This window comes from Tasmannia lanceolata, unplaced genomic scaffold (genome assembly GCF_043159265.1).
Source record: "Tasmannia lanceolata isolate RefF3 unplaced genomic scaffold, GAP_Taslan_0.1 ptg000012l, whole genome shotgun sequence".
NCBI lineage: Eukaryota > Viridiplantae > Streptophyta > Magnoliopsida > Canellales > Winteraceae > Tasmannia > Tasmannia lanceolata.
In genome coordinates this window covers 52,228,390-52,241,553 of record NW_027518689.1, presented here as the reverse complement: position 1 = coordinate 52,241,553, position 13,164 = coordinate 52,228,390, and the positions used below count along the sequence as shown (strand labels likewise).

The following is a 13,164-nucleotide window of genomic DNA, read 5'->3' as shown; positions in this document are numbered from 1 at the left end:
TTCATCAATAAAAAATTTGAATTTAAAGGATTTTATTGAATTTTCATTGAAAAAAAACCAAAAATATATGTCATAAGGCCTATTGGGCTAAAGCCCACAAGAAGGGTTCATGTGGACCCACCCATGTGGATCAGCCACATAAGTGGGCGCCCCACATGAGGGGGCCACATGCAAAAACATCCAACATGGGATGAGGTGGTTGATGACATCATATTTGTTTTAGAAAAATAATAAAGAAATGATGAGTTATAATTAGAAAGGGCTTGTATGGTCAGGTTACTAAAACTGCCATAACTTTTTCTCTTTTTGTCCAAAAAATTTGTGTTTATTCTTGTTTTGAAACTCTCGAAAAGATCTTCAACTTTCTAGTTTATGACTTTTCCTAAATCAGCCTTTAAATAGGTCAAAAATGAGCTTAAACGTTGGGCAGCCCTTTTTGGACGGAAATCATTCATAAAAGCTAGTTTCGTATGTGAGAAGGCTTCTAGATTGATCTTCAAGGATCTCCATTGTGTAATTTAGCATTGCTTGGCTTGTAAGAAATCAATATTAGAAGTAAATACAATTTAGAAGGTAAGGGAAAAGCAAGCCATAGGTGAGAATTAGAAACTAACTAAAGGTATGAGTCCTCACATTGGAAACTTCCAAATCCAATCTAACCCTAACTTTTTCTATAAAATCAAAGCCAGCACAACCTTTATTTTTTAGAAAATTGATTCATATCTCTCTTCCTCCTTGGAATTCATTCATCTCTTTTGTTGCTTTGGTGTTCATCTCTTCCATTTGGTTCTTCACAAAGTGCTTTCACATATTCAATACATTAAATATATTGGAGGCTAGTTTATGATTCTTTGGGGTTTCTAGAGCGTATAAAAAGGTGCGGCAAAGCGTATACCTCGGATCTATGCACCCTAGAGACAAGGAGCGCGACCAACGGTAGGATCTTTATCTTTGTAATATCAAAAGTAGAACAGCAAGCTAGGGTTTTACTTTTGATAGATCAAATCAATGAATTTTTCCTTGAAATTTCAATATGTTATAATATAAATTATAAGTTTTCAAAATCTAAAATTTCACCAAAAATTAATTTTCCTCCATTTAATAATGATTTTCTTTCATTTTTTATTCAATATGGATTTAAATTGGATTATCAAAGCAAGTGTTTGAAAACGTGGGTTTCTTTAAAAAACTGATATTTTTTGGGTTTTATATAAAATAAAATACCACTGGAAACTTAATTTCCAATCGAGGTTTGGCCGTTTTATTTTTCATTCTATTTTTTAAAAAATAACCTCGAAAGGGGTTATTTCTTGATAAATGAAGCCAAAAGTATATCAAACGATGTCCAAAATTCGTGAAATCTTGTTTCCAAACCAATTTTTAGATTTTCAGACCACCCAAAAATATTCAGAATTTTTTGAATTTTTTTAATCTCGTTTTAAATTATTTTAATTTTGGGCTATTTTTAATAAATATTAAACGATTTTAAAAATTGATGAAACTTTCTGGAATTCAAATTTAATTATAAATTGAATTTTTCATGGAAAAGAATTTTTGAAAAATATATTTTCTTTACTGTTTTCTAATCAATTCTCCGTTTTACGTGCCGTAATTCTTTTTCCATATCAAACTAATGAATTTTTGTAATTTTTCTTTACAAACCAGTAACTTAGGTTACTGGAATGTTAGTGAAAAATTTTCAAAGGGTTTTATAATGTTTTGATATAGTTTTACAATTTATTTTGATAAACGAGTTTTGATTCCTACAAAGCAAATTGATCTTTTCCATTTAAAAATCGATTTTCTGGAGCTTCTTTAATTTTTAGGTTCTGGAATTTTGAGAGAAAATCTTATATTTATTTAATATCTACTGAAATTGTTCTTTGATTTTATGATACCATTAGGTTTGCCTTTTTATTAATTCTTTGATTTCATCCGATTTTTGTGTGAATTTTAATTGATGTCAAATTGTAATACAAATCCATGAACGGTTTACAGTAGTTTACACTCATGATTATATCTATACTGTAAAAGTTTGACTTGATTTGAAATTGATATGCTATATAGGTTGCTGTGTTAATCTATAATCTGATTTGAATTTTAAAAAATTGGAAATTGATACAAACCTTAATGATAATTCGTAAGTATTTTCTAGTAAGCTATAATCATTTATATTTTTATTCTGTGAAAGTTTGGATTAATTTGAAATTGATATGCTATAAGTTACTGTGTTAATCTGTGAACTGATTTGAATATTGAGAAATCGGAAATTGATATCAAATCTTAATGAAAATTCATAAAAATTTTCCAGTAAGCTGTAACCATCTATATCTCTATTCTGTGAAAGTTCGGATTAATTTGAAATTGAGATGCTATAAGTTACTGTGTTAATCTGTGAACTGATTTGAATTTTGAGAAATCAGAAATTGATATTAAATCTTAATGAAAATTCATGAATTTTTTTCAGTAAGCCACAATCATCCATATCTTGTTACAGAAAATGTTTCAACTGATTTGGAGTTTGATTGCTTAGGGTTTCTGTGTAATCCTAGCAATCTGGTCTTAATGTTAATAAATCATAATTTAATAGCAAATCAACACAAAAGTTAGTAAAAACTTTCATGAAATCTCAACTTTACATCATGAATTTAATTTCCAACTTGTTTGAAACAGAAACCTTAGGGTTCATAGATCCCCATATAAATTCACTATACCGCGATAGTCTAACTACCGAGATCGCAACCACAATCGTATACTAATTGCGATTAATCCTGCATAATTGGAGTGCGTAAATTATAATATACTCCGAGGTCCACTGTCGGAAATCCTGAGAAACATGCCAGGCAATAAGATACTATAACTTACGTGCTAAATTATACAAGGATTATAGATTATTTTGGAAAACCCTAAAATAAGAAATCTTGTAATCAAAACCCTAGCTACCATCTTCCAAAGAAAAATAACTCTCACCTACTCTAACCTTCTACTTGAATGTGAGATACATTTTTCATTGATTTCTCAAGTGTGCCATTACATTTAATCCTCCAAGAGACATATTTTTAGGGTTGTTGTTATTGAGTGACAAGCAAGAGTGTTTATTGAGCTTCTACATTTGTATATGCCTATTGAAGAGGCTTGAGAGCTTTCATTTTTTTCATCTACCTTTGTAAGAGAAGGGTTGTTACCCTGGTGAGTTTAAAGACTCGTATTTATAAGGAGCCTTGAAGCCAGGTGTTGTGTGGTCTTCGGATAGTGGACAACCTTGAGTCCGACCTCAAGAAGAGTGGAGTAGGTCTCTTTTGTGGACCAAACCACTATAAATCTTTGTGTACTTGTGGTGTGCCTTCTACTCTCTTTCTCATTACCTTATTGCAATCACACTGGTAACATTCTAACCTTTCTACATTATAATTACTTGCTTAGATAATAACTTTATAAATCAAGAAGAAAAGAGTTTTAAAACAAGGGTTTTCTAAACTACAATTTTTATAAACCTAATTCACCCCCCCTCTTAGGTTGCCTAGCTCATTTTCAATATCAGATTATAAAGTGAACTAAGAGTTGTACACTAGATCCTTTGCGTAATAAAAGGAATCCATCATTCAACTTACGGTTTCACGTCGATTTGATCACTAGCGGATTTTCGAGGAGTAGATCAAGCGGACGATTTATTTTCATGGTTTATTCTTCTGCTACGTGTAGCAATTTTGCTCGGGGTTTTTCAACATTTTCTAACAATATTTGTCTCCTACCAGCACCGTACATGTGGTTTTATGAATGGAGAACCTAGACTATCCTATTGTCGTGGGTTCGACAATAGGCGGCATGTAGTATGAAAATTGCATTAAGATCTGACAATCTCTATAATTCGATTAATGACGATGGGATATTAAAAATAAGGGATTTGCTAGCATCCATCGCGTAGTGTCCATCGCGGATGGTTTGTTGCATGTCAGATGAGCCACCTCATGAATGAAGACAAAAGCTGCTGTAAAGTGAGCCTATGTGGGTGGTCTGACATGCAACAGACCATCCACGATGGACGCTAACAAATCCCTAAAAGCAAACCAATAATCCACATTTAATTGATAGAATTCATTTTTCATACAAATAATCCATCAATGCATTTTTCTTTCATGACCATCCGTTTTAGGACTCCGTATGGATAATTCATATCGAGGGTGCCAACTTTAGTCATGTTAAGCATGGTTTGGTTCACCTCGTACCTAACCTAATGATGGTATACTCCGATCTTTACTAAGGTCTCTTGGAATTTCCAAAATGCTTTCAAGAGCAAATTAGAGAAGTCTTTTTAATAAAGTGTGGAGTGTCATTGCTAAAGCAGAAGTGTTATAGTCATTTTCCTAGTAAAATTACAGTTAAATGATTTCCATAACCTTATCAGGTGAATTGGAGTTTGGATTGCTAGAATCAAGAATTACTTAACTAGAATCAGGTGAATTGGAGTAGGATGCCGATTCCAATGCCTAATCCGGCAATCCAAATGCACCTTATGGTGGCATTTGGATTGCAAGAATCAAGAATCGGAACCGCATCCTATTACAATTCCTATTCCAAATTCTTATGTAAACTGAATGAAAAAAAATTAAGTTAAATGATATATTCACCTTCATTTCTCCTTCGGGCCACCCCCTTCTATCATTTTATGACTACTCCTCCTTTTACACTACAAGGGTGGCCTGGGTTGGAAAACAAGGGCCGAATGTTTCCTTCTCCAAAATTTAATTAAAAAACCAATAAAATTTTCATTGGAACAATTGGAGTAATACCTTTTGGGCCAGAAAATAGATTCTGGCATTTCCCTTTTTAATTTTGCCAGGGCATGATTTCTGTCCCTTCATTCTGAAACACCCGAACCCTAGTGGTACTTGGTTCCACTAGCTATAATTGCGCAAAATTAGAAAACTTAATAAATTTAGGGGTAAATTAGTAAAATCACCTAAACTATGGATTTTTAGGTATAAATATACTTTAGGTCTCCTAATCAATCACATTTTCTCCAGAGAAAACCCTAGAGAGAGAGACTTGGAGATGAAACCCTAGAGGAAGAAGGAGAGGCTGTGGAAGGAGATTCTTAGCAAAGAAAGTTTAGCTTTTAAGGTAAGATGTTTATTTTGATTCACAATAATGATTGTTAACGGTTAATACTGCTAAAGAATTTTTGGAAATTAGGCGGTATTGATAGATCTTTAATGAATGACCTTTCCTTCAACGTCGAATTCAATTCGGATAAATTTCCGATTATGTTCTTGATTTGTCGATCACAAAGATTTTCATGAACGGATGTTTAAGGGTCGTTCTAAATTAAAAAATATGATGAGTATTAGATGTGGGTTGTAATATGATTTATCATGGACAAAGATGAGGGTTTTGGGGAAGAAACTACAAAATTTGTGAAAACCCGCGAATCTGAAAATTTTCTCTATCGCGATCGCGCTCACAGTCGATCGTGCTGTTGACAATGACAGGTTATGGCCGGTTTTTGGGATTCGGGTTCTAGGTTGATTTTGGGTTGTTTTGGGGTTCCGATTAACCCTATTCAATGTAATAAATATTGTTTTATGATTAATATTATTGATAGGTGTCGGATCGATACGGTTTGTGGATATCACATTTGTGGGAAAGATTAACTGAAATCTTGTATTATGAGTGCGTCATCTCCAGGGTTTTCGAAATCAAGTTAATTTTTTTGTTACATATTGTGTTTTCGTGATTACGTTCAGTTGTATTTGATATGTATTCATGAAAGCATCTTTTAAAGAGGAATTACGTTTTTGGGCATATTCTTTTATGAAAATTAGATCAAGCATATTTTCATGTTCTATGTTGGAAAGTTGTGGCTTATTGTCGCCAATAGGCATACATGTGGTTTTATAGATGGAGACTCTGGACTATCCTATTGTCGACAATAGGCGGCATGTAGTATGAAAATTGTATTGAGATCTAACAATCTCTATAGTTTGATTAATGACAATGGGATATTAAAAACAAAACAATAATCCACATTTAGTTGACAAAATTCATTTTTCATAGAAATAATCCATCAATGCATTTTTCTTTCATGACCATCCATTTTAGGACCCCATATAGATAATTCATACCAGGGGTATGATGGCGTAGATTTCCATCCCTGTGATCGTGCAGCTGGTAGAGCTTCACCGCCTATAGACATGCGCTCATAGAGAAAGCGTTAGGAGTCCTGGAGTTGTGGCCCTGGGAGGCACTCGAACACTCAAGTCAGAAATATGCACCACAAGATAAACCGGCGAGGATAAAATGACCAGAGCTAACTAACTATGGTTTAGAGCTTTTTTACCGGAGGGTGGCGGTATGGTGATTTGTGGTGGCGATTGGAGGAGGACTAGAGTCGTGAGCTAGCTTCAGGAAGAAGTAGGAGATTCCAGTCTTGTTTTCTTGTGTGGGGAGTGTTCCTTTTTTAGGGCGACATATCCCTTGGCCCGACGTATCTTCTGCGTGTCCTTCTGAGACTGGCCAAGAGATGATCATGACTATATACCGTATCTACGCCAGCTAGAGGGAGATGATTGTAGGGTGTGCTCATGCGGTCTAAGCCCTAACGGTTGCTGGTGACGAGGTAGGCGAGATCGTGGGGAATGGCCTTTAGAGGAGTTGGAGTCGAGGCCATGTGAGCTGTTGGTTAGCACGATGACACGTGTCATGATCTCAGAGAGTGTGCTGATTTTACCCCTAACAGGGTGCATCTTTGATCATGTTGCGTAGGGTTGGCTTCACCTCATGCCTAACCCAATGACACTCTGACCTTTACTTCGTACTTTTCTAATTTATTTTTAAGGTCTCTTAGAATTTTCAAAAAGTTTTCAAGAGCAAATTAGAGAAGTCTTTAATAACGTGTGGAGTGCCATTATTAAAGTAAAAGTGTATATGTCATTTTCCTAGTTTTTAATTAAATGATTTCCATAACCTTATGGTTGTGTTTGGATTGCCAGAATCAGGAATCACTTAGAATTAGTTGAAATTGGATTAGAATGTCGATTCCAATGCCTAATCTGGCAATCCAAATGCACCTTATGGTTGCGCTTAGATTGCAAAATCAAGAATCGGAATCCGCATCCTATTACAATCCCTATTCCAATTCTTCTGCATATGGAATGAAAAAAATAAAATAAAAAATTTAAGGGAAACAATATGAATACTTTCATTTCTCCTTCGGGCCCCCACTCTAGCATATTTATGACTACTCCTCCTTTTACAGGGGTAGCCTGGGTAAGATAACAAGGGCCGAATGTATTCTTCTCCAAGATTTAATTAACAATCCAATTAAAATTTTCATTTGAAGAATTGGAATAAGAGACCTCTTGGACCAGAAAACATATTCTAGCATTTCCCATTTTAATTCTGCCGTGGTGTCATTTCCGCCCCTTCATTCCATTCATTTTTTAACTAAACTATCGGAATAGGACACCCATTCCAACTCCATAAGCATAATTACATAAATCCAGATAGACATGTTGCTACCCTTCTTATTCTATAATGCCTATCATATCCTTCTGCCCTAAAATTCATAGTTGCACCGGCCAACTTTTATCTCGTGCCGAATGCTATTTTTTGCACCAGAGAGGCAGAGAGTCCTTTTCAGGCGGTCTCTCCTTGTCTCTGATTTCCCTTCTCTACTGTTCTTTCCTTACATCTCGTGCCCTAGTGTAGCTTGGTGTCTTCGTTTCTGCTCATCTTCGATTCATTGGGACTTATTGGCATCTGGGCTTCTTTGATTACCAGGTAAAGTGCTTCAGAATCTCTTCCCCCTTTTAATTTATCTTTTTTGACATATAGAATCGTGATCTATCGGAGCCTTTATTTTGGCTCCAATATTATGCTTTATCTTATGATGATCTTATCTGCGACTTTTCTTGTTCATGTGCTTGATGGTGGACGTGTTGTGAAAATTGGGATTGGGGTTTTGTTTTATTTTTTTAATCGATTTTGGTGTTCTGGCATGTGGCTCTTCTGTGTTTTTTTTTTGCGCTTGTGTGCGCGTGTGCGTGTGTGTGTTTTTCTTCTCCCGATTATATTGTTGAAGCTATGTTTGGGTTCTTGCTCGGTGGCGTTTCTGATTGAATTAGCGTATGATAGTTGAGACCTTCGGCTTGATTTTGCTGTTTCCTGATGAGGTTTTTGTTTCTTTGGTTGAAATTGTTGTTTTGGGATGACTGTTTTCTATTTCTTGTTATGGTCCTGAGTGGGGGCCCGCCTAGGTATGGGACTGGGTGGGACCCAGCCTGGTATGGGACAGGTTTAAAGGGCCTTGCCTAACGCGTTCCATCAGCTCTAGAGCTTTTGGCTTATTGGTAAGGTACCTAACACTTGGTATCAGAGCAGCCACCACGTCCCGTGTTCGAGTCACGGAAGGGGCGACCTGTGGAGAGGACTACATGGAAAGGGCTACCTGGTAAAAAGCCAGAGTGAAAGCCGTCAGAGTGAAGTTGCCACAGAGTGGGCCACCGCGGAAGGGGCGACTTGTGGAAAGGGCTACCTGGAAAAAAGGCTAGAGTGAAAGCCGTCACAGAGTGGGCCGCCGAGGACGGCGGATTCGGAAGCGTGGTGGTATGTTATGGTCCTGAGTGGGGGCCCGCCTAGGTATGAGACAAGTTTAAAGGGCCTTGCCTAACGCGTTCTGTCAGCTCTGGAGCTTTTTGCGTATCGGTAAGGTACATAACATTTCGCATCTTGTTTTCATGATTGCTGTGTTGAAATTTAGCATTTATGCTTCTTTTTTTTTCTGATTGGCTTTCATAGTTTTATTTTATGAGGGTTTCTTTCTTATTGGATTTGTTTGTTTGGGATGTGGGTTTTTGGTCTCATTTGTTATTTTTATGACTGCAGTGTTGAAACTTAAGATTAGGATTTTCAGGGTTTTGTTTTTCTAATTGTCTTATGATGTGGGTTTGTTTTTCTTATTTGATTTGTTGAGATATGCAGTTCTTGCTTCTTTTCTTGTTCCGATGGTTGCAGTGTTGAAATTTAAGATGGAATTTTAAGGGATTTTATTTTCTGTTTGAGTTTGTTATTTTGGATTGAATATTGTCCTGTTTCATGTATTTGTTGTTATGTTGTGAATAATTTCCTCTGTCCCTGACTATGTCGACGATAATTAGTATTAGGTTTGTTGGATGGTGATTTGGCTTTTTGTTGTGAGTTATGATTTTGATTGTTATTTCATGCTCCTAATGTTGCATATTTTTTTGTTCTGGATTTTCTGTTATGTTTATTTGGGTTCTTGCGTAATTAGTGTGTGGCCTTTCCATAAGTGTGAATGATAATTTAGAATCGCCATTACTCGCCCTAAATTTAATCGTACCCTAGGTGAGTTGTTTGTTCGGCTGAGACGTGGGAGTTGATTGACCGTGAGTCAATGCTCAGTGAGTTGGAATAGAGAAGTTTAAATAGAAAATAGAACGGCCATGAGATGGCCAAGTCAGACTTGGTCTGTGGACCTGGTCTGTTGGGTCTCAATTTCTAGCCTTTTAACTATGTTTTTAGGTGATTAGTTCTGTTGTGAGTGAAGGGTTTACCACAAAAATTCTGATTGTAGTCTCGCGGTAGGAGCTGTCTAAATAAAGGTTATCATCTAGATGGATGCAACTAGAATTTAACTTAACTGCCAATTGAAAAATGGCTTTGATTATTTTTTGTGTTGCCTTATAGCTTCGACACCTATATGTTTGTCAGTGTCAGTCATGAAGACTGTGGAAAACCGGTATGCTGACATGCCCATAAAGTTATATCAGTATTATTTTTAGTTCATAAAAGCATGACTGATAAACATATCTAGAATGTATACTGCCCATATATGAGTGTTATTTTTAGTTCAAAAAAGCATAACTAGTAAACATATCTAGAATTGTAAACTATTAGGAATGGATTAGAATTATTTAAATACTGTATTATACAAATAATACCTAAAAAATAAAAAATTCTAAAACCCACCTGTGCTTATGTGTTTAACATCCATATCTGAGAGGCTTTCTTGACATGGTTATTGTTTATAATATGGAGCCTGCTTGTTACAATGATGTGTGGGTTTCTTCTTTTTTTTTTAATGGCAATGTGTGGGTTTATTTATGTTCGAAACATTTTGTGTTCTGTATGGAAGGATATTCAATTTTAGCAGAAATTTTTTTATGTACACAAATTCTTAGATTTTTCGGCCTGTAACCTTGGACTTCATAGAATTTATTATATTATGACTTTTTTATAATGTTTCTGGATCCTGATCGTCATCTTTCTAAAATGCAGGTGCAATCAGACAGATTGTGCGTCTGATATAGAGTTGGGGTGACTGTTTATGTTTGAGGTTGCAAAACTGAAGACTTTGTGGGGTTTACATTGTTTCTGTCTGAAGTTACAGACTTTCCCACCTGGTCAACTTTTTGTGTGTAAGGAGATTCTTCTGTAAATATTATGGATACCCAAATGAACTTCAGGCTAATTACTTATTTGGAAGAGATTGTTGATGGAGAGCCAATCTATGTTTCATCAAACTGCCATCCTGTGAAGGCTTTGAATTTTGAACCTGCTGGACATGCATTTCATTCTGCTGCACTTAAACGTAGTGGTTTCTTTAAGGAAGAAGATGCTGATTCAGATGATCAGAGTGTGGCAGATGATAAAAATCGTGCTTATTTGCCATCTTCAGATTCATATAGCAGTAAAGGGAGAAAGAAATCGGGTGCTGAAGGCCAGCAGCATGACCATTATGCATTGTTAGGATTGGGCCATTCACGGTTTCTCGCCACTGAGGAACAGATAAGAAAATGCTATCGTGAGACTGCCTTAAAACATCATCCTGACAAACAGGCCGCTCTCCTTCTCGCCGAGGAAACCGAGTCCGCAAAGCAAGCAAAAAAGGACGAAATAGAGAATCATTTCAAATCCATCCAAGAAGCCTATGAGGTTCTCACAGACCCTGTGAAAAGAAGGATTTATGACTCTACGGACGAGTTTGACGATGAAATCCCGGCTGATTGTGCTCCACAGGACTTCTTCAAGGTATTTGGTCCGGCTTTTATGAGGAATGGGCGATGGTCTGTTAACCAACCAGTTCCATCTTTAGGCGAAGAGAATACTCCATTGTCAGAAGTGGACAGCTTCTATAATTTTTGGTATAGTTTTAAGAGCTGGAGAGAGTTCCCACATGCAGATGAATTTGAGCTTGAGCAAGCTGAGTCTCGCGACCATAAAAGATGGATGGAGAGGCAGAATGCAAAGCTTAGAGAAAAGGCACGGAAGGAAGAATATGTACGCATACGTGCTCTTGTCGACAATGCTTATAAGAGAGACATGAGGATTATTAGGAGGAAGGAAGAAGAAAAAGCAGAAAAACAGAGAAGAAAGGAGGCCAAGCTTTTGGCGAAGAAGCTACAAGAGGAAGAGGCTGCAAGAGTTGCCGAAGAGGAGCGGCGTCAGAAAGAGGAGGATGACAAGCGGGCAGGTGAGGCTGCTCTGAATCAGAAGAAGTTGAAGGAAAAAGAGAAAAAACTTTTGCGCAAAGAAAGGAGTCGCTTACGCACTCTATCAGTGCCTGTAGTATCCAACAACTTGCTTAATCTCTCTGAGAATGACGTGGAGAGTTTATGCATGTCTCTTGAAACAGAGCAGCTAAGGAGACTATGTGATGAAATTGAATACGGAGAAGTGATTCAGCGGGCCCAACTGTTGAGTGATACACTGGGAAGGGATAAGACAAAGAACCTGGAGCAAAATGGGTGTCCAGTGTCAGGTCTAAATGAAAATGGGGCCGCTACACAGGTCAAGACGAACATTCCGTTAAGTAGCTATGAGAAGAAAGAGAAACCTTGGGGCAAAGAAGAGGTTGACATGTTGAGAAAAGGCATGCAGAAATATCCGAAGGGGACATCTCGGAGGTGGGAAGTTATCTCAGAGTACATTGGTAGTGGAAGATCTGTAGAAGAGATTCTTAAGGCAACAAAAACGGTTCTTCTCCAGAAGCCCGACTCTGCGAAAGCTTTCGATTCCTTCCTTGAAAAGAGAAAGCCCGCACAGTCCATTGCATCACCTCTTACAAACAGACATGAATTGGAAGGTGTGGCTTCCAATGAGATTGCTAATGGTGCTCCTAAAACGGCACTGGAGCAGCCTTCTGGCAGTGGTGAGAGTCACCATATTCCAGACGATGGACCACTCCTAAATGGTGTTCCTTCGGCCACTGAACAAGATGTATGGTCTGCTACTCAAGAAAGGGCACTCATTCAAGCCCTAAAAACGTTCCCTAAGGAGACCAGCCAGCGTTGGGAACGAGTTGCCACTGCAGTTCCTGGGAAGACAGTGAACCAGTGCAAGAAGAAGTTTGCGGCATTGAAGGAGAACTTTAGGAGCAAGAAAAATACTGATTAATTGTTCTCCTTACAATAATGCCATGGATCTGATTGAAACTTTGGCAGGAGATTATTTCTGCCCATTAAAATGGGAGTTTATTTTATTTTCACAGATAGAATTAGTTACAGAGAGAGCAATTTTTATTTCTTACAACGGCTTTTATTGTTACTTTGTACCAAAGATCTGTCTGATATTCTGGATCAGGGAGCTCTTGAGATGGATACCTTCCCAGAATGTTCACTCAATTCAGTGTTAAAGGTAATGTATGTTACAGCACTATTGTATTTCTTGATTTCAGGCATTAATCACTGCCATTTGTGGTTTGTGTATTGCGATAAGGGATAACGGGTGTGGAAATAGTGGCAAGCTTTTGGTTGGCCATCTGTCTTTGTACAAGTAACTAACTGATTTTTGTACTAGAGTGCAGTGCTTCTTCATAAGTCAAATATTTTAGATACATAGATATTTTGGCAATTATTATGCTTGAAATCGTGTAATATTTTGCTTTTTTTATAAGGATTGTCTTCTTCTTTACTTTACAAATGTTTACCTCAGTAAGGCTTCTCCTGAATGTGAATCATCTAAATTTTTTGTTGCATTCTGTAGTACTGCAATAGAAGTTGGTGACATCTTCAGTTTTTAATTCATATTCACTACACATTTGCTGTGCGTAAAAGTATTTATTTCCATTTCTGTTGATTCTGTCATGTATCTCGTAAGGCAGGTATGATGTTGGATACACCACTAAAAACATTGGTTGGGTCACGA

The 13,164-nt window shown here is 36.9% G+C and overlaps 1 protein-coding gene across 4 annotated transcripts; it reads left to right on the top strand.

Moving 5' to 3' along the window:
- The first annotated feature begins 7,554 nt into the window (after positions 1 to 7,554).
- LOC143888444 (uncharacterized) lies at positions 7,555 to 12,930 on the top strand. Of its 4 annotated transcripts, XM_077392870.1 has the most exons (3): positions 7,555 to 7,779; positions 8,380 to 8,708; positions 10,297 to 12,930. In XM_077392870.1, exon 3 carries the CDS (start codon positions 10,462 to 10,464, stop codon positions 12,412 to 12,414), a length of 1,953 nt encoding a protein of 650 aa, XP_077248985.1. In that variant the 5' UTR covers positions 7,555 to 7,779; positions 8,380 to 8,708; positions 10,297 to 10,461; the 3' UTR covers positions 12,415 to 12,930. The 4 variants fall into 4 exon arrangements, with proteins under 4 accessions (XP_077248985.1, XP_077248986.1, XP_077248987.1 ...); XM_077392871.1 differs by lacking the exon at positions 8,380 to 8,708; XM_077392872.1 differs by lacking the exon at positions 7,555 to 7,779 and having other exon boundaries at positions 7,818 to 8,703.
- Positions 12,931 to 13,164: the final 234 nt, after the last annotated feature.

Bases quoted from the DNA above. Each gene is read 5' to 3' on its own strand.
- LOC143888444 (XM_077392871.1), top strand. From the start codon at position 10,462: ATGGATACCCAAATGAACTTCAGGCTAATTACTTATTTGGAAGAGATT.